This window comes from Odocoileus virginianus, chromosome 13 (assembly GCF_023699985.2).
Source record: "Odocoileus virginianus isolate 20LAN1187 ecotype Illinois chromosome 13, Ovbor_1.2, whole genome shotgun sequence".
Taxonomy (NCBI): domain Eukaryota; kingdom Metazoa; phylum Chordata; class Mammalia; order Artiodactyla; family Cervidae; genus Odocoileus; species Odocoileus virginianus.
The window spans coordinates 35,882,591-35,904,620 of NC_069686.1; the positions used below are offsets into that span (position 1 = coordinate 35,882,591).

Genomic DNA, 22,030 nt, shown 5'->3' on the forward strand with positions numbered 1-22,030 from the left:
ACAATATCTTAGTTATTCTTGTGTACTGTAACTTTAGTTCAATTCTGAAAATGGAGTTGCTAATTCTGATATATACATTTTTACTTTTTTTTTCTTTTTTTTGCACTTTACATTTTTGAGAGGGGCCAAAATCCTTAGAAATGTTTGTACCTTGTCTAGGCTTGCAACAACACTGATGCTTCCCCACATTGGGCAACAATGGGTATTACCAACACTTTTTAATTTTTGCCAATCTAATCCTCAGAGAAAGCGATCCTGTTCTGATTTCAGCCTGTATTTCTTAGTCGTGGAACTGGATTTCTGCATACTAGTCAGCCACCTGCTTTTCTTACTCATGCTCTCTTTGACTCTGAAGCTATGTATATAGATACCCTGTGTCCCAATAGGTGTCTGGCTGAGGAATCTGAGCACAGGGTGGACAGGGTGGTCAGCTCTTTTTTGGCAGGGACAGTGAGCCGTCCATCCTGCGCCCTGAGCACCTGGCTACTGGCCCTGGATAGGTGACAAGAAGAGAAACAAGCGTGGCGTGGGGAGAACAGGGCTAGGGAGATAAGGGCGTAAAGAAGGATCATTCAGATTCTACTGCGCACAGGACACAGCCCCGGGGAAAATCCCCGCACTCCGGCCGGGGAATCCTCTGGCCGCTCTCCAGCTTGGTTTCAAAAGTTGTAAAACTACCGGGGGCATCCTGACAGCCGCTGTCCTAGGTCCCGGCTCCCCGCCCGAGGGCCCCAAATCGCAGAACCGCGGGGTGGGGTGGAGGGGCGGTCTCCAAGAGAGCGGGAACAGAAAACCGAAACCAAAACCTGCCCGCCAGCCCAGGCTCCCCCAGCTCTGGGCCCCGCCGGCCGCCGAAGGCGAGTCTCTCCTCCGCCATGGCAAGTTGCTTTTGTTTTGGGTTTTGCAGGGCGGAGTGGTCCCCGTGCCGTCATCCGGTCCCCCAAGATCCGGAGGACGGGCGAGTGAGGGGTGACCGGGGGAGGGGCGAGGAGGACCCCAGAGGCAAACCCAGCCCAGCCTGTCCGCACCTGCCCGGGGGCAGTTCGCGCGCTCCTGAAATTGACCGCAGCCGGCCGGCCGGGACACAGCCGTTTGGTCCAGGAGCGGCCGTGTTAGGGCTAACTGTTGTCCTCCCACGCTTTGGGGAACAGGAGCGGAGAGAATTGCCTAGAAATGGAGGCCACCGTTTTCCTTTGTTAAAGGGCCGGCCCGAAGGGTTGGAGCCAAGGACACAAGTTGGGAAAGCAGCCTGGTGTCTCAGGGGAATTCCTTTCTCTTGTGGCCTTAGTTCTTTCTCTAGACACAAAGGGCTTTGTGTCGTCACCATCTCTGATGCCTAGCAAGAACCGTTAGCAAATTTAAGATTTTAGCCTTCCGTGTTCTTTCCATCGGGTGGGGAAATCCCCTGGAGGAGGCCATGGCAACCTACTCCAGTATTCTCGCCTGGGAAATCCCATAGACAGAAAGGAGCCTGGAGGTCTGCAGTCCAGGGGGGTCCCACACAGCGAGACAAACCTGAGCGACTAAGCAGGCAGGCGCCTTGTTTCCATCAAGCGCCTGAAAACAGTGTCAGGGCCCTTCCCTTTCAGGTGAGAAACGCCAAAGCAGTTCTGAGTTTCAAGTGTGATTTTGTTTACCGGGGGCGGTAAAGGAAACCTGAATGAAACCAATTTTAAGAAAAGGAATGTAAGTCAACAAAGTGGATAAATTTAATTATCTCTGCCTAGTGCTTTCCTTACAAAAATAAATTCAGTTTTTCTTTATATCTTTTTGCTTTCTGATAGGATGGTCAAAAGTCTCTTAAAACGTATCACTGATACAGGGAAAATGCCATCACCATGATACCTCCTGCTCAGAAAGTTGCTCTTATCTCAAAAAAACTGTATCTCCATGTGATAACTATTGAAAGGGCTATCTCCAAGACCTCTCTTTTTCTTCTTAATGTGGATGAAAGAGATGAATAGCCGTCTTTTGATTTCAAAGATAAATTTTAGACATTTGAATAAAGAAATATAACACTAGTATTGCTGAAGGTAGTGGCGAGGAAGTAAGATTCTGTGAATTTAAATTGATTGAAAGTTTTTCTTTGATATTGATGAAGGACAAAAAGTATGCTTATTCATTAGCCACTTTAACCACGGGCTGTTAGAGCCAGATGCATATTGAGTCAAGACAAATCTTATATGAAACAAGATTCCCTGAATGTCTGAATAGTCTGTCATTTTTTTTTTCCTCTTCTAGAACTATTTTGAGATAATTACATCTTACACTTGGGGCTAGGATGGAGGAACACATTTTTATATTTTTACTGTCTCCTGTGCAATCTAGTTGTCCCCAAGTATTTTAAGAAACTGTTTTGTTCCATTGAAAGTACCTACCATAACAAAGAGTCACTTATGAATTTCCCTCTTAGGAGACACGAAGGACCTTTGCTTTCTTTGTCTCAACAGAAGCTATTTGCATCCTCCACTCCTCTGTCCCTTTGTTTTGCTGTGAACTCTTTTTGCATTTTTAATTAAATTTGACCATTAATTAAAATTTGACCTCAGCCGTCAAGGTCTCTTTCATGAAGCCTTCTTTGACTGCTTTAGCCAGCATTAATCTTGCTTCCTAATTCCGAATGGCTTCTATTGTGTGTTTTAGCATTTTCTTGTGAATGGTCTTGTATCCTTCTCATTTTGGGGTGTTGGTCTGTTCTTGTAAAGAAGAAGACCTTCCTCTCTTTGTGCCTACCAAGCACTGCTAAAATGATTTATATGTGTGTCTGCCTCCTCACCCATAAGGGAGGTCCCCTTTGTGTGTGTGTTGGTAATCCTAAAGCCTATCCTGGTGCCCCACACATAATAAATGTTCAGTAAATTTTTATGTTTATGGTGGAACAATTTCAGGGTAACGGGTGTTTTATAACTTGTGTGTATAATCTTTGGTACCCAACATATTGCCAGGGATAGAACACATGTTTAGTTAATACTGGATTAGTTAATTGGTCAACTGATTGACAAGATATTATGTATTCTAAGAAATGCAGGTACATTTTTGCCACCCTATTTTAATAACTACCAGTTGAAATATCAAAGGAGATACTGAGAGATCAGTTATCATTGACTTTAGTCATTTCCTATTGAATTCCTGTTGTGATAAATGAGGATTTCACTGAAGTGAACTCTTGATTTTTCCCCTCTTCCAAGTTTGGAAGTTTTAATAGTATTTTAAATTCCCCTATGGACTATTTTTGTTTCTTTCATAATACACTTAGATTTTGATAGTATTTACATGATCTTCTGTAATAGAAGTACAGATTTTTTTTTTTTCTCAACTTTTGTTAGTTTTGTCTTTATTCTTCTATTGATAGGGTTGAATGATTCCATTTTATTCTGTAATCATATTTAAGTCTTCAGTAATTTTGAAGATTTTTACAGAATTCATCTAAAAGTTTATGAGAGTGTTCATATGATTATGCAAACAGTAAATATTGTTTACAGCAGGGTCTAATAGATTCTGAATTACTTTTTCTCCTTTTGGTCCAATGTCATGTGTATTTTTCCTTTTTCTAGTTACAAAAAAATATTCCTAACAGCTGTGTCAAATAGAGTCTTTATTTATAGTCTGTAATTTATTCCAAATATGTCATGCTTTAATTTTCTGATGATCTTTAGGCTTGGGCTTTTTCAAATACCAGAAAGGGTGGGAGGGGTGTTTGCCCATACTAGCTGGTCAGATTCTCCCTAGAATGTTCATTTAGTTTTGTCTTGCTGCTAGCTTTTCAACTAATCATTCTGGTTTTGATCCCTTTTTTAATTTCTGAGGTTCTGCCAAGAAGGTTGTCCCCTTTCCATTGCAGCCTCCACTTCCTTACTCTGGGTTTCCCCTGTCATATCCTTCCACATACTTTTATGTCTTTCCATCTTCAAGAAATTTGTTGGAATCTCTCCTGTGCTGCTGATTGCTCCCCTTAACTGGATTTATTTTCTTTTTTATTCTATTTTCATTTTCATTTTAATGTACTCTTGGGATAGGACACTGTATGTGTGCTTAGACTGTTTTCTTTATCGGGGAGATCAGAAGCAGTTTCCCTATTGCCAGTAAAGTCTGACTCTGAGTTTACAGAGTCCTCTGAACTGAAAACCAAAACATCTTTGTGATCAGTCAACCATGACTTGGACCCATGAGACATCCTGTCCTCCTTGGGGATAATTTAGGAATAAATTATATCTGAGCTCTGGTGTAATCAGGCTGGACTACCTATACAAGCATTGGGAGAAGTTTATAGGTCCAGTTCTCTAAATGAGCTGGGGAATAAATTAAAACATTAATATAAGAAGTTAACAGAGAGTGTATTATAATCATGGGCTTCCCAAGTGGAAGTGAGAAATAAATTTAAGGGACTAGATCTGATGACAGAGTGCCTGATGAACTATGGACAGAGGTTCGTGACATTGTATAGGAGACAGGGATCAAGACCATCCCCAAGAAAAAGAAATGCAAAAAAGCAAAATGGCTGTCTGAGGAGGCCTTACAAATAGCTGTGAAAAGAAGAGAAGCCAAAAGCAAAGGAGAAAAGGAAAGATACACTCATTTGATTGCAGAGTTCCAAAGACTAGCAAGGAGAGATAAGAAAGCCTTCCTCAGTGATCAGTGCAAAAAAATAGAGAAAAACAATAGAATGGGAAAAACTAGAGATCTCTTCAAGAAAATTAGAGATACCAAGGGGACATTTCATGCAAAGATGGGCTCAATAAAGGACAGAAATGGTATGGACCTAACAGAAGCAGAAGATATTAAAAAGAGGTGGCAAGAATACATAGAAGAACTATACAAAAAGATCTTCACGACCCAGATAATCACGATGGTGTGATCACTCACCTAGAGCCAGACATCCTGGAATGTGAAGTCAAGTGGGCCTTAGGAAGCATCACTATGAACAAAGCTAGTGGAGGTGATGGAATTCCGGTTGAGCTATTTCAAATCCTGAAAGATGATGCTGTGAAAGTGCTACACTCAATATGCTAGCAAATTTGGACAACTCAGCAGTGGCCACAGGACTGGAAAAGGTCAGTTTTCATTCCACTCCCTAAGAAAGGCAATGTCAAAGAATGCTCAAACTACCGCACAATTGAACTCATCTCATATGCTAGTAAAGTAATGCTCAAAATTCTCCAATCCAGGCTTCAGCAATACGTGAACCGTGAACTTCCAGATGTTCAAGCTGGTTTTAGAAAAAGCAGAGGAACCAGAGATCAAATTGCCAACAACTGTTGGATCATTGAAAAAGCAAGAGAATTCCAGAAAAACATTTACTTCAGCTTTATTGACTATGCCAAAGCCTTTGACTGTGAGCATCACAATAAACTGTGGAAAATTCTGAAAGAGATGGGAATACCAGACCACCTGACCTGCCTCTTGAGAAACCTGTATGCAGGTCAGAAAGCAACAGTTTGAACTGAACATGGAACAACAGACTGGTTCCAAATAGGAAACGGAGTATGTCAAGGCTGTATATTGCTTATTTAACTTATACGCAGAATACATCATGAGAAACGCTGGGCTGGAAGAAGCACAAGATGGAATCAAGATTGCCAGGAGAAATATCAATAACCTTAGATATGCAGATGACACCACCCTTATGGCAGAAAGTGAAGAAGAACTAAAGAGCTTCTTGATGAAAGTGAAAGAGGAGAGTGAAAAGGTTGGCTTAAAGCTCAACATTCAGAAAACTAAGATCATGGCATCCAGTCCCATCACTTTGTGGCAAATAGATGGGGAAACAGTGGAAACAGTGGCTGACAGTTTTTTGGGCTCCAAAATCACTGCAGATGGTGATTGCAGCCATTAAATGGAAAGACACTTACACCTTGGAAGGAAAGTTATGGCCAACCTAGACAGCATCTTAAAAAGCAGAGAGATTACTTTGTCACAAAGGTCCGTCTCGTCAAGGCTATGGTTTTTCCAGTAGTCATGTATGGATGTGAGAGTTGGACTATAAAGAAAGCTGAGCGCAAAAGAATTGATGCTTTTGAACTGTTGGAGAAGACTCTCAAGAGTCCCTTGGACTGCAAGGAGATCCAACGAGTCCATCCTAGAGGAGATCAGTCCTGGGTGTTCATTGTAAGGACTGATGTTGAAGTTGAAACTCCAATACTTTGGCCACCTGATGCAAAGAACTGACTCACTAGCAAAGACCCTGATGTTGGGAAAGATTGAGGGCAGGAGGAGAAGGGGATGACAGAGGATGAGATGGTTGGATGGCGTCACCGACTCACTGGACATGGGTTTGGGTGGACTCCGGGAGTTGGTGATGGACAGGGAGGCCTGGCGTGCTGTGGTCCATGGGGTCGCAAAGAGTCAGACATGACTGAGCGACTGAACTGAACTGAACTGAACTGAACTGAACAGAGAGTGAGCTCAGGGAAGGATCTGCTTGCAGCTGATCTTCTGTGCCCAGGGTTCCATGGTCTGCAATAGCGTGTGCTCTCAGCGGTTGGGTTGTATCTCAGATGTGTGCTGAAAGGTAGGGTTTACTCCACTGCAGTCCCAAAATTATTGCTAGGGTTTCATTTATTTATTTTTTTATGGTGACTTTCCCCTAGTTTTGACCAAAAAAAAAAGAAGAGAGAGAGAATGTATTTCTTACTGTCTTATGTTCTTTCAACTCTACATTCAAGGATACATACAGTCAACTCCAAACTACCACATTTTGTGATTAGTTTGACTTTTAAAAAAATTTTAATTTAGAAAACTCTCTTTTAATTTTCCTTCGTGATTACAATAATTTTTAGGTCTTTCTAACATCTGACAAATATTAACCAATGTTTTCCATTTTGTAAAAAAAAGGGTTTACTTTTTACATTTTAACTCTAAAATTTGTATAGCATTTATGCTGGTATATGGTGTGAGGCCAGGCTCCTATCCTTGATATTTTTCTTTTCAGGTATCTGATCAGTTCCAAGAGGGCCTTTATTAAATAAAGACTATTAAATAAAATGACCTTTCCCACTGATGTGTAATATTGCCTATATTAAGTAGAATCATATAGTTAAAAAGTGTCCTATTGTTTCTTTCACAGGCATCAGTTTTGAATGTTAAGGAATCCAGAGCTTCTGAAAGAACAATTGTAGTTGCTGGTCTTCCAATTGGTCTTAATGACCAGTTACTGACCACATTAGTGAAGATTCACTTTGAAGATACTGATAATGGGGGTGGAGTTGTTGAAGATGTGACATATCCAACAAGAACTAAGGGAGCTGCCTATGTAACATTCAAAGAAAAAACAGGTATTTCCAAATCAAATTTTTATAACCTTAGAAATACTTCTGGAATGAAATTAAAGATTGAACTTCAGTAGAGTAATTCATGAGATGGTTGGATAGCATCACCGACTTGATGGATATGAGTCTAAGCAAACTCTGAGATAGTGAAGGACAGGGAAGCCTGGTGTGCTGGAGTTCATGGAGTCACAAAGAGAAGGACACAGCTTAGTGACTAAACAATAGCAGCGACAAGAACAACAACAACAAAATAGTTCATGGGATTGGTAAAGTTTAAATTTAAAAAATAGTAATTCTATTCTTGAATATAAAAGTGGCCAATAGTGCATTAGAATATATGTGAAAGTGCCTTATGATAGAGTTGTCAGTAACTGGAAAAGTCTTAAAGACTTCTTGTTTTCTGTATTTTAAATCCATCTATATCATGAGATAAAGGTGATACACTTTATTGTAGAAAACTTGTAAAATACAGAAAAAAGCCCCACAGAAGCTATCCATAATCTCATGAACAAGATAAGTACTGCTTTATTAATGGGAAAGTTGGACTGGGGAAATATGGCTTGGATCTGAGGTCACATTGAGCCATTCTCTTCCTGGCTTATACCTGACATAGGTGAGAAAGTTGGGTCTGTGGAGCTGTTCACGCCTCTAGATTCATGGATGGTGCATGTCAATGCCTTGAGAGAAGGGGGAGGGAAGGACAATTAGTGAAGGGGACTGACCAGGTCAGACAGTGAATCAGGAAAACCAGCTGGGATAGTGTGATACCCTGGATTCAGAAAGGTGAAGTCTCCTCATGACTATAATGAACAGAGTGGTGGGGGATTTACTTTTAGGTGTTATGTATGTAACATACATAACATACATGTGATTTATATATATATGTATGTATGTATTATGTATAAATTTTAATATGTTAAACTAGAAGGAAAAAGGATTTAAATGCTGAATTTAGAGGAAAAGCGGGAAAAAATCTTAGGTATTTTAAAAGAACTGAACATCTCCATTACTATTAATTAAAATAATTATTACTGTATTGTGCCACAAACCTTTCTGATGGCCCCTCTTCCACTTAGTTGCAGAGAATGTCGTCAGAAAAAAGAAACACTGTCTAGCAGACATGGTTGGATCTGCTCAACTCACAGTCTCCCATTTCAGTGAAAAGGTAGGTGTGATGGCTGCAGGCATGCCAATCGTCTAGATCCCATGTTTTCTGCCAAGTGTCTCCTACACGGAAGGCACAGAGCACCTCCCCCCATGACTTCTAGAAAAGAAAGTGCAAGCTCCTTAACCTGGGTCAGTGTTAAAGGCCAAACCTGTGTCCTGAAAGGTTTTTGGTTATTACTTGTTCTGTTTTCCTGTTTTTCTATGATGCTCTTGATACTTTTAAAGTGACAGTGAGCTCTTATACTGTCATGGATGATGTCTGGCATCTACCTAAAAACTTATTTTGTGGGGTAAAAAACCAATTTGGATGAACATTAAAAAGGAGCTTTGAAGACACAAGTAAGGAGGAAATAAGAGGAAAATAAAATTCAAAGCACTGATTTAAAACTATTCTGTAACAAAGGTAGGGTTCTCTGCAACCATCCAATGAACTTCTCACGAGGAGGGAGGGCTTTCTCCAGGGACCCCTATCCATGGAGCACCACTGGAACAGTTGATCTGCGTTCTGCTTAAAACTTGGATTCAAAAAAACATTCTGCCTCTAAATAATATTTAATCAACTCTATCTGGGGGAATCCAGTGAGGAACTGTGAACCCCAAAATCAAAAACTGTTGCCTTGATAGGTTGTGGGGCCCCTTTAATGAGCAGCTATGGGATAAGAGGCCAAACTGTGAGGCTTTGGAGGCCTGGCTAGGGCGGCTCCTGGGCAGACAGAAAGTGGCAAAACAAGAATGTATTTATGCAATCTTTCCCCTAGGTGGTGCTGTTTTAACTTCTCTGTTTAATTTTAGGTCTTCAGCTCTGTAACGGCTGTTCTTGATCTTTCTGTTTTTCGGAGTCAAATCCATCTAGAAAGTCTGGTAATGGACCTGAAAAGGGAAATCCCAACGTTATGCTTAAGTCCTCTGGAAGCCAATGGAAGAATCTCCGTTCAAGGAACATTTCTGGCTATCGAGAAGCTCAAAGAATTTTTGCTATTAAAAGCAAGTTTTCTTTTAGAAAAAAATAGGAATAGACAGAGCCCCAGGGGAAGTACACGGAGAAGTAGTCACTCTTTAAAGCCACCCAGGTCGTTGACACCTGAGACTATGAAAAAAGGAGAAAGTCTTGTTCTTGACACAGATACTTTCCTTTACCTGAAAAAGAAGAGAAAAGTTTATGAAAGCACACTGAGAAAATTTCATGTTCTATGTCAAGAGACAGTGGATGGTGAAGTTACCACACTTTGTATAAAGAATGCTCAAGGTGGTTCTCAGCCAAACAATGAAAAACAGGTGAAAGAGTTCATTGAGAAATATTCACATGCTCTTCACTTTGAGCTTAGAAAGGAGACATTTATTTTAGAAGGAAAGGAAGATAAAGAGAAAAAAAATATTAAGTTGGCATGTGAGCAGCTAAGTTCGAGTTACCTTCAGGTTCTGGTTAATTTCTATAAGACACACATTGATGTTATAGGACCTCCTTCTGACACATACTTGTTTAAAAAAGAGGTCATGGAATTCATAAGGCAAAAAGTTAGGTAATAAAATCCTCAGCAGTAGTAACAAGAAGGGCTGACTGATTCCTTCCCTTACTGAGCAGTGGTGATGTCATGTGTGATGCCCGCATGACACACATTATCTCATTTAATTTTTTTTTTGGCAGTATCGCACAGCTTATGGGATCTTAGTTCCCCAACCAGGGATCAAACCTGGGCCCGCTGCAGTGGAAATGCCGAGTCCTAACCACTGAACTGGCAGGGAACTGCCTACCTCATTTAATTCTTGTGACCATCTTTCACCATAGGCATTGCCATTCTCATGCTACAGAAGAGACTAGGATTTGGGAAGGTAAAAACCATTGTCTGAAGTTCTGTAGCTGTCCATCAGTAAGAGTTAAACCCAAAGATAATATCTAAGGTATAAAACTTAAAAAACTCACTAAACTTTGAGGAAGCCTCACTTTTTCTGCAACCCCAAATTCTTAGGAAAAAAATAGCCTTCAGTGAACTCAAACTGGGGCTCTGTGACAACCTCGAGGGGTGGGAGGTGGGAGGGAGGTTCAAGAGGGAGGGGGCATGAATATACCCGTGGCTGATTCATGTTGTTATATGGCAGAAACCAACACAATATTGTAAAGCAATTATTCTTCAATTAAAAATAAATAAATTTTAAACAGAGCCTTCATTCTAACATATAAGAAGTTTGAATATTATTATGCCATTGACAATATTTATACATTTATAAAGTTACATAAGCTTAACATTTATAAAGTTTATGTTTACTGGAAATAGAATTAAAATGTTAGCAAAACTTGCCTGAGAAGCTACTTAGATGGTAAGTATTTCTGATGTAGGTGGTCACTACTTGACTAAATCCCATATTGGTATAACGATACTGGACATACAGGACATTTTTCCTGCCGCTTACTTAGCTTAAGTGCTTATATAAAATGTTGATTCTCTTGTTGAAATTATGTAGTGTCTATTTTAATTGTAAAAGTAATAGCATTTCAGCAATAGGATCGTGGACGATCGAATAATAGCAAACACTTATTTGCTAGGCATAAGTTTAAGTGCATTGCATATCTTTACTCATTCAGTCCTGACAGGAACCCTGTGAGGTAGGAGCTGTCTTTATCCCCCTTTCTCAGATGAGGAAACCGGTGCCCATTGATGTAATGTAACTTGCCCATGCTCTTGGTTAGTGAACCGTTATCCCTTTCATAGTCTTCTGAATGCTACTTAAACAATTGAGAAATGTTTCCTTAAAGATGACAGAAGGATTTGAAAGTTTTTTACTGAAGAAGGGAAGTAAAACTTGTAAGTCATTGGGTTGTCTGTGACTGTCCTGCATTTAATTTAGCATTAAGCCAGTTATCAGTATCTGGGGCACTGCAGAGACCCTCCCAGGATTATAAAACATACATCTTGCTCATCTCAATATAAACAAACATGATTATGATGATTTGAACTGTTTGTAGCAGTAGAAAAGCTTAAGACAAATCTATGAGCTTTCCTTTTTCTTAGCTACCTAAATCCCAACTATGTAAATTATCTCCATTTCTTTAAATGTCTTATTTCATTTCTGTACAGCTAAACTTTTTGTCATGGAAAACTCCTGTTTATATTAAGTACCCAATAAGGTATCTTTAAAAAGGTGTTTGATTTTCATTTTGCTTTTGGGGGTATTGTCTCAGTCTAGGTCTGATCCTGAGAGAGGAGGCATACAGTAATTTGAACAGGGAAAGTTTAAGATAAAGAATTGTTAGCAATGACAGGGAATTGGAATAATGAGGGACTGCCTTATAAGAAATAGAGAAATCTCTACCAGATATAGGAATAGCAGATATAAGGAGTTTAGATAGAGCACCCAATGAAGAACCTCCTCCTAGCCACCACGCACCCCAGAACTGAAATCCAGACTTCGCTGGAGGGTTTGTGCCAGGGGATCTTGCTAGAAATCCATCCTCTAGGGTACTGGAAGAGCCTGTTCACAGTGTCTGACCAGGGACCCGCCCTTACAACATGCCTGAGGGGGTTCCTGCTGGCCGCTGTGTACTACAGCTGCTGAGTTGGGGGAGGCCTTCTGTGCCGGGTGGGGGTGCTGGACGCGGGAGCAGCCGCCCGTGCTTCAAGGGCCTAAAGTTGGAGAAGCTGCCTGTGCTGAAGAAGCTGGGTAGGTATGGGGGGACGCTGGATTCTGAAGAGCCTGCCAATTTAATCCACTGAAGTAGGAACAAGACTTTTTCCCCTCAATGCCTCTCCAGCGCCCTCTACTGAGAAAGCCTAGCATGTTGTCAGCTACAAGGGGAAAATATTTAAAGGGCCCAGATGTGTTTCTGAGCAGGCATAGAGGATGAATTTAAAGCTGAGTTAATAAATTGATAACCGTGCAGTTATATTGGATACCTGCACAGGTTTTCATTATTACCACAAGTTTAACACCAATAGAATAGTCTTTCAGCAAAGAGCTGGGTCAGAGTGATGATCCTTCCTTGATTGGATAGACTGCTGCTAACTGGTTTACAGGTATGCACATTGCATCTTCTCTTTGAGAAGATTATTATTTCAGCTGTTTTACATATTGATGCCCATTTTAGAGTTCATTTAGTGACACTCTCCTTATAATATGCTTGTGTAACCAATTTCTATCCTTAATAAAAACTGACTCTTTAATCTTCAAAATGGTAGTAGTGATTGTTATTAAAATTTATTTTTGAAAGTTACTGATACCTAGGAAGATAATGTGGATTCTGTTCTGTTGTCAAGCCTAAACCCTCTTATGTGTCTGCCATTGGGAGAAAAACCTGTCATTTAATTAGATAGTAAGTTGGTACTTTTCAAAGAGGCTGCAGATGGTGATAAGAGCCATTATCAAATTAAAAAAGAAGATGTGTGAGTTTCAGCTCTTGATGAACAAAGGAAAAGAGTAGGAGAAAGGACTCTGAAACATTTGAGTAAGAAACTCCGGGATTTTTGTTGTGCTAGTCCTCTGGGTTCTGGAGACAACAGTGTGACGTTAACAGAAATGTTCACTGACTCTTTAGAATTCAACATGTAAAAAAAAAAAAAGAATTCAACATGTAGCCTGGCAGAGAAAGAAAGTAAACACGCCATTACAGCAGTGCTTGCTAAACACACACAGAAGCTCTTGGGGTAGAGTTGGAGAGTCAGTTCTTACGTATGATATGTTAGTCATTTCCTAATTTTTAGCATAATTTTCATGGAAAAAGTGTGTTAAAGTTTTATCTACATTATTATTGAGGAGCAAATGAGCATAATGACAAAACTGATTCAAAAAGAACATAAGAAATGAAATTTAAAAGTCAGCAGGAGAAAGCACGTTAGTAAAAAAATTGCTAAATTAGAAACAAAACTTGTCAATGCCATAAACCTGACTTGGAAGGTTGTTTTCTCAGCTAAACAGAAAATAACCACACCTTAGCAGTTTTTTAAGAAGCTAAACTTCTAATTTTACAGACTTGTAAAATGTCATTGCCCTGATCAATTGTGATATTAAGTGAAACGAACTTATATTCCTCAAAAGAGATGACCAACAAATGGGCTTATTAGAGCTTGTCTAGCATGGCATTAAAGGTCACAAAATTATTTTTTGCCTTCTCTCGTGTTTTGAGTAATTTTCTTCAGTGAGTGTCAGGAGAAGCTCCCAGAGCTTATGGATGAGAGCCTATGTATGGATGTTAGTCCAATGGAGGGATGAGATGGGAGAACAGGACAGTACTTGGTTTGGTAGATGAATGCCAAGTTTAGGGATGGCTGAATTTCTTTTTTAATGCTTTGTAAAAGAGGTCATTTATTGGATAAAATATAGGAATGCAAACACTGCCAAATCATCAGTAAAGATTTTACTCCAATATTTTCATTTTTCCAAATAATGCCTATTTACAAATCGTGGAATATTTGTGCTTTTTCATATAAGAAATTTTAATTTAATATATGGAATTTTAATTTGTAGAATTTTAACTACATTTAGCCATTCAGAAGTTAAAGTTCTGAGTACACTGTCAATATATAAGCATGTTACTATTCAGAAATTAAAAATACAAATAAACCTTGGACAGACAGTGCATTTTGTATTGCTTTTATGTTACTGCCTTTCTGAGAACAGAGCATCTCTCAATTTCCACTAATAACCTATATAGGAACTAACTGGATGGCTCTTAAAAATGCTTTTACATATAAAATCATACTTCAAAATGAGAAGGATGACTGAATTTTGACAGCTTTAGTTATTATATACAACTTCTAACTTAGGGACAAGATTCTTTCATTCCTCTGTAGAAAACTCACATATATAAAGGAGTAAAGGGAAGGAAATGTCAAATTTGCCTTGAGAATTTCTCGATCTAAACCTTGTTAGTGACAAGGTATGGAGCTCCCCAAAGACAGTAGTTTAAGGAATGTAACTGTCCTGTCAAAATGTCATTACTCTAGGACCATTTCCTGGTATGAATATTGGCTTAGGAAACTCAAGTGGGAACTTTTCCATATTCTTCACTCACCCTTTCCCTTTTATCTTTTACCTCCTCCAAACTGAGTGGTTCTGGAAAAGTTCCTCATTCTTCTAGCTTCAGTGTTCTCAGTTGTAATCTGAAAATAATACCTATTTTGCAGGGTCCTTGAGTTTTAGAAAACATGTTAAGCAAGAGATGGTCAAGAATAGTAGTAGCAAATTCACTGGCAGTCCGGTGATTAGGGCTCCACGATTTCATTGATGACAGCGTGCATTCAATCCCTAGTTGGCTAACTAAAGCACTTTCCTAAGCCACGCAGCACAGCCAAAAAAAAAAAAGAAAAAAGTAGTGGTTATCATCTTAAGAACTTGGTAAGACCAAGAACAGCTCCCTCTGCTTGGGATACCTCATCTTAGAGCTGGCAGCAACGTGTTACCCAAACTGGAAAACAAAGAGTCATTCTGGGTTTCTTCTCCGTTCCATTCATGTAGCTACCACCTTAGATCAGGTCTAGGTCGTTTCTTGCCTGGTTTAGAGGGTTGAGTACTATTTCCTCAAAATTCATGTCCTCTTGGAACTTCAGCATGTGACCTTATTTGCAAACAGGGTCTTTGGAGATGTGGTCAGTTAGCCCAGTGACTGGTGTTCTGGTAAGAAGGGGAGAGGATACTCAGGGGAGAGACTCAGAGGAAACGGGGAACATGCTCTTGTGAAGACAAAGGCAGAGGGTGGAGGGACACAGCTATGAGGAAGGCCAAGGACGGCAGGGAACGGCAGGGACGGGGAGAGGCGAGGAAGATGCCTTCTCTGGAGCCTTCAGATTGAGCGTGATCCTGCCGATACTTTGATTTTAGGCTTTCAGCCTCCAGAACCGTGAGAGAATACACTTCCGTTGTTGTAAGCCACCAGCTTTGTGGTAATTTGTGACGGCAGCTCCACAAACCAACACACACGGCTTTCCTTCAAAAAACTCCTGATCCTTGCACTGACTCTCTGTGTGGGACCCTGTTGTATACACTATACCCTTGTCTCTGTGATAGGATTTCACTGTACTTTTTGTTGGTTTCTTGTCTCACTTTCCCACTACGTGGGAAATTAGGATTAGAAATTTTTTATAAGTTTTTCTTATAAGATTTTTCTTCTTGGCCATGGCACGTGATTCTTAGTTCGCTGACCAGGGATTGAACCTGTGACCCCTGCAGAGGAAGCAAGGAGTCGTCCACTGGACCACCAGGGAATTTCCAAGGGCAGAAATTTTTGTCTTTTTTCTACTTTATCTATCCCCTGTTTATAACAGAGTGCCTGGCACAAAGCAGGCATTCCACAAATTATGAAATATATGAACAATTTCTGTGTTCCTCACAGAATTTAGTACAGGATTTTGTACTGAAATAAATGTCTTATAAACGTGTGTTCATTGGAATTTTCTGTCTTTTACATAGTTTTCCTATTTGCCAATATCATCAAGCTAATATCTCTAATGCTCTCTTTAGGATGTGTCCTCAATTCTAGTATCATTTCCTTTCGTGTAGGAAATTCTAGCAAGACAAACTCAAGCAGGTTGGCCAGTTATTGCCCTGGCAGGAAAGCACTAGGCATGTTCCCTGAATTCTCTCCGTTTGCCTAGCTCCTGACTAGGTTTCACCAGTAAGACAAAGATTGCTTGTGACTTAATTTGATAGTTATGAAGATTCACTAGGTCTTTCTATGCTGGTATCTGGCTGTTGCCAGCTCTAGGAGCTCACTGGAGAAGTTATGAAGATTCACTTACTTGTGTAAGTACATTAAGAACATCCCACAGTTAACATATTTCTGAGGAAAGCAATATGAGTAGAATATTAATACCTCCTTTTGATTTTCTATGGATTAAGGATGGGAGGAAATTAGTCTAACAAATATCTCACTGATTCAGATATTATGAGAAGATTAAGTTAAGGAGTAGGGACTTTTAGGGAGGGGGTGAGTAGAGGGACATAAAATATAAAAAAGGTTCTTTTTGTTGTTGGAGAAATTTGTTTAAAATAAATAATTTCTTGAGAATAAAAAGATAAAATGTAAAAATGGTAGCCTTTTCCAGGGACGTATATGAAGATTGGGAGGAACAACTTGCTCCTGGTGAAGATAGATGTTTGAGGTTTATAAAAAATGTCAACCAAATAAGACAGCTCACTCACCTTCTTTCTCCCTGGCAAGGCACCTCTTAGACTGAAAAGCTCACAATTCCCTTCCCTCACCAGGCATTTTGGATTCTATCTCCATACCATCACTTGCATTTTTTCCCTTTTTTCCATTCTCAATGGCTCTACTGGAATGAGCTCATACTTGAGCCATTATAATATTCTAACTGGCCTTTCTGGCTCTGCTCTGCCTACCCCCACGCCCTCAATCCGCCCTGTAAGGCACTACAAGATTAATGTGTCTACAGCGATTAGTGAAATTTGGGAGCCTTCAACTGTCTGGCTGGTGTTAATTGTCCTACCCTGCAATTTCATTGCAACATTTAATCTTATGTCCTCCTTATCCATTTACAGCATGTGTTTTCTGATAGGTACAGCCTACTTAACGCTCATAAAAGATTAGTATTTTGTCATATATTAACTAATATTCTCTGTTTTTTAAATGTCTAATGTTCAGAAATGAATAAATTTTTCTTTGTTTTCTTTTTATAAGCTAGAGCTAGTAAGCATCACTTACAAGTAGCACTGTGTCAGAAGAACACTGCCTATGTGGTAATCAAAAGTACAGAGACTGAGAGCATGGTCAGCTTGATAGTCCAAGATCGCATTTTAGCAATGCTACTTACTGACTGATGACTTTGGGCCTTCAGTTTTCACATCTACAAAATGGGAATAATAACTCTGACCTCATAAGGTTTTGACCTGATACATTGAAATTTCCAACCCAGGCTTGGCTCCCTGTAGTAAATGAGCGCCATTTCTGTCATAACTGTCACTCAGAGGAAAGAATTTGCCTTGGTTCAGAATAAATATAATAAGATGATTTGAATAGTTTTCTTTATATCTGCTTTTGCTTCAAGCCTTTATCTATAATAGGAGGAACATGGGAAGGAACAACTTCCCAGGTGGCTCAGTGGTAAAGAATCTGCCTGCTCATGCAGGAGACATGGGTTTGATCCCTGGGTTGGGAAGATCCCCTGGAGAAGGAATCGGCATCCCACTCCAGTATTCTTGCCTGGGAAATCCCATGGACAGAGGAGCCTGGCTGTCTGCAGTAAATGGGGTCCCAAAGAGGCAAACTTGACTTAGTGACTAAACAGCAGCATGTGAAGGCACTGCTTGATGTTACAAAATATCTCTTATAAAAGAGAACGCCCTCTTTTGTCTCCCCATAGGTACAAATGTATAACTGAATCAGGATTCATTGTTTCACAGCATAATCTTGGGAGGGAATATCAGAATGTCTCAATATTTTCCAAGCCCCAGGGAAAGAGGAAGTGGTTTCTGTTCAGGCTGATGACAATAGGCGACTCCACCTCTCACCCCGTAAGAGAGCTGAGCTCTGTTAAGGGACGTGACTTTCTGCAGCTTTTAGCCTCCAGGGGCCTTGGACCAGCTAATAGATTCTGGTAGTTCTCAAATTGTCCCTTCGGATTTTGTTTTTCTTTTTGTGATTGGGGAAGTGGGCATGTGAAGAGGGAGTGCTGGCATCTAAGTCTGCTGTTGGCTGTATGTCATCAACCAGTATACATAGCAAACTGCTTTAGGCCCCCTTTAAAATATTTTTTAGCATTTGTTTATTTTGGACTGTGCTGGGTCTTTGCTGCTGCACAGGCTTTTGCTGTGCGTGCTTTTCTCTAGTTTCTGCGAGCAGGGGTTATCTTCACTGCAGTGCACCGGCTTCTCATTGCAAGCAGAGCTCACTGCTTTAGGGCACTCTGGCTTCAGGAGTTGCAGCACCTGAGCTCAACCGTTGTGGTTCTCTGGCTCCAGAACCCCGACTCAGTACTTGTGACCCATACGCTTAGTTTCTCCAAGGCACGTGGGGTCTTCCTGGACCAAGGATGGAACTCGTGTCTCCTGCATTGGCAGGAGGATTGTTTACCACTGAGCCACCGGGAAAATCTTGCTTACAACCTTTTTAAACATCTATTCTGTCCCATCACATGGGGTATAAAATGGAACTCTTTAAAATTATTTAAATGAATGACTCTAATCCTTATTATTATTATTTTCCGTTGTGAGAAGGCCTTTCTTCTTTTTTCTGGGGTCCTTACTGTCTATGATTCTACAATCCCAGGGATACTTTCTCAACCAGGAGGGTCAGACCTGAAACAAAGCCAACTGGTAAGCCCGTCCAGTTTGCCAGAGGAATTCATCCTGGTTAATTAATGAGTTATCCATAGAGGTCTGTTATTTCATTATGTCAGCCTAAATAAAGAGGTAAACTGAGGCAAACTCACATCACCAGAAATGGAATTTATTTGGGCATAGCCGAGGAACTGCAATTCAGGAAATGCCAGCTATAGCAAATGACAGAACATGTTGAGGGTTTAGGGCAAGGAGTCCTTGATGATGAGGAGAGTTTCTTGGGGGTATGCTCACTGGTCTGCAGATAGTTCTCCGTCTCCAGTCAATCAGGCACTGATGCAATGTCTGTTTCAGCGTGTAGGCGCATTCTTTCGAGGGCGCATGCGTGAGAGCCGCCATGTCTTCTCCTGAGGGCCCAATTTTGATCCACATTCTTTTGTAAGAGCGACCCTTGTCATCCAGGTGGTTAAGAGCAGTGCCCGTCACTGGCCCCGTAGCAGTTTCTGCAGGTGAAAAAGGAAGGCTGGCTGGTGTTATACTCGGCGGTCTTCACTTCGCTCCAAGGTAGGCCAGCTCCTGGGGAGATGCTTCTTTAGGAACGAAGCTTGCTCTTCTCAGACAACACAGTCCGTTGTCATTATTCGTGGATTCTGTATTTACAAATTCGTCCATGCCATAAAATGTATGTGCAACCCCCATTCCTGAACTTGCACGCAAGCTCACAAAGTTTGAGTGGCCCGGCTGGCCTGTTCCCAGCTGGGCGGGGACACGGTAGCGCACAGGTTTTCCATTTCAGCTCTGTCACTGTCGGCAGGTGTCTTCTGTATGGTATTCAGTGCCATGGTTTTCACGTGTCTGTGCTCTTTGGGGGTGATTTTGCCCTTTAAAGTGGCTGCAGTGCCGTGTAGTGTCCGTCGATGTCAGAAGGCTGCCGTGGACTTGACTGAGAAAAGGCGTGTGGTTGATAAACTTCATTCAGGCATGACTTAAATACTGGATACGAATTCAGTGTTAATGAATCAATAGCATATATGAAACTAGGTGGCTTTCAGCAGAAGCTCGTGTAAAACAAGGTTCTGTGTTGATGTGTTGATGAAGGCCTTGTGACCAGGAATCTAACCCTGTGTTTGCCTGGAAGTCAAGGTTCAGTCGGGCTTCCCAGGTGGCTTAGTGTAAAGAATGCTCCTATAGTGCAGGAGCCAGAGGAGATGCATGTTTGATCCCCGGGTTGGGAAGATCCCCTGGAGGAGGGCATGGCAACCACTCCAGTATTCTTACCTGGAGAATCCCGTGGGCAGAGTAGCCTGGCTGTCTGCAGTCCCTGGGGGTCCCAAAGAGTCAGACACGACTGAAGCTCCTTATGGTTCACTAACATCAGTTGTTTCAGTGTTTAGGGCAGCTTAATGGGACAGAACTACCCCCGATAATGAGAACTGATAGTCTGGACAGCTCTTTTTTGAGATGTGCCCATTGTGTCAGGAGGATGAGTCAGAAGTGGTCCTTCTGGAAGGACCAGGCTCTCCTAGTTTCCATGGGGTCAGTGCTGGCCCTCTTGCTGGTCTTCATTGGGCTGGAAGCAACCTGGGGGATGTCACTTTCTTGTCATTCATTGAGATTTACTTGGGTGGGACAGTGGGGGAGTGGCCTAGAGTGGGAAGGTAACCCAGATATATGACTGTGCAACTTAACCCTCCACCATGGGCAGCCTTCCACTATCCTCAGTCCTGTGTCTCTGCTTTGAACCCAGCTGTGGAGGAAATTCCTCATTCTGGCCTCAGAATGAACTGTAGTGGGACTGTCCACTGTCTTGCTCTCATTCCCTTCAACATGTAATTGCAAAAATAAAACAATCAGACACTCATCCATTTCCCCAAGATCTGAGCTATCCAGTTGAAACCAAGGTCATCCTGATAGAGAGTGATGAAAACACTAAAAACATTATCTATTGGTCCTGTTTCTATCATTCCTAGAATAAAACCTGAGGCTTCATTGGAGAGTGAGGAATAAATCAACATTGCCTGCAGTCAAGTCAGGTTTGAGCTGGGCTGGAGATTGAATTCGTGTTTAATCAAAATTATATTGGATTTTGTTGTTGAACCTTAGCTTTTTGTGAACAATTCGAAGGTGGCAGTGTTTTCCTAAATTTGGCATTCGCTTGACACAGTTGAAAAGATTTCTCACATGTTTAAGAGACCTGCCTTGAATAGTTAAGTTACTGCTACTCTGAGAATTTCTATATGAAGGACTTTGTTGAGGGGTGGGGGTTGTTCAACTGGTATTTAAGAGAATGGGTATAATTTATTTATTTTAATTGAAGGCTAATTACTTTACAATATTGTTCTGGTTTTTGCCATACATCAACATGAATCAGCCTCGAGTGTATATGTGTTCCCCTATACTGAATCCCCCTCCTACCTCACTCCCCATCCCATCCCTCTGGGTTGTCCCAGAGCACCGGTTTTGAGTGCCCTGCTTTATGCATGGAACTTGCACTGGTTATCTATTTTACACATGGTAATATACATGTTTCAATGCTAGAGAATGGGTATAATTTATGCTTTGCTTCTTTTTCACTTTAATTCAGCTTTACACTCTTCTTTCAGGAATGCATTTTAAAGAGTGGCTTATGGCAGAACAATGACAGTTTTTAAACATAAACAAAAATATGTTTAAAGCTTAATGTTTTAGCAGCAAATGCATGCTTATCCATATACTTAACTCATAGATGTGAACATTATTCAAGGCAAACAAGTCTTACTTGATTAGGTGTATCTTTTCTTGCCCTTTTTAAAAAAAATCAATTATAGCACTGTATAATCAATTATTATTTTCAAATATATTGATTTAGCACATGTTGATAAATAACATCTATATCTCTTCTGGTGCTGCTTGCTACTATCTCCCAATTCTAAGGATTGTTATAATCTGTTTTTCTTTCATTGTATCTCTTTCTTCTGTTATATATTTCATCATCCTATGCAACCTCAAAAACAACTATAAGACATCTATGTCTTATATCTTTTAGAGAAACATCTATGAACCCTTCAAATACAGTAATGTATAGAACAAAACAATAGCAGTTTGAAAGAAAGGTGCTGTTAAAACAATGGGGTATCTGGGAAATAGCAGCAAGATATTCTTCTGTAAATGTTACTTTGTAAATGGTAATGTAAATGGTAATGTTACTTTGAATGATGAACTATGATCTTCCATGACAGAAAATATCATGAGGAATTGACTCTGTACTTGGCATTTAGTAACTTAACTTTCATTATCAAAAGGAAGAAATAATTCCTTTCTTATAGTAGTATGATATAAGAAACATGCAGCTACAAAGCTGAACAGCATGGAACAATAGTTCCATCATCAGGATT

The 22,030-nt window shown here is 40.5% G+C and overlaps 1 protein-coding gene across 1 annotated transcript; it reads left to right on the forward strand.

Moving 5' to 3' along the window:
- Nucleotides 1-694: 694 nt before the first annotated feature.
- Nucleotides 695-10,591, forward strand: RBM43 (RNA binding motif protein 43). The gene is made up of 4 exons (XM_020911305.2): nucleotides 695-878; nucleotides 7,064-7,271; nucleotides 8,342-8,430; nucleotides 9,225-10,591. The coding sequence occupies exons 1-4, from the start codon at nucleotides 876-878 to the stop codon at nucleotides 9,954-9,956; spliced, it is 1,032 nt and encodes a 343-aa protein (XP_020766964.2). The 5' UTR covers nucleotides 695-875; the 3' UTR covers nucleotides 9,957-10,591.
- Nucleotides 10,592-22,030: the final 11,439 nt, after the last annotated feature.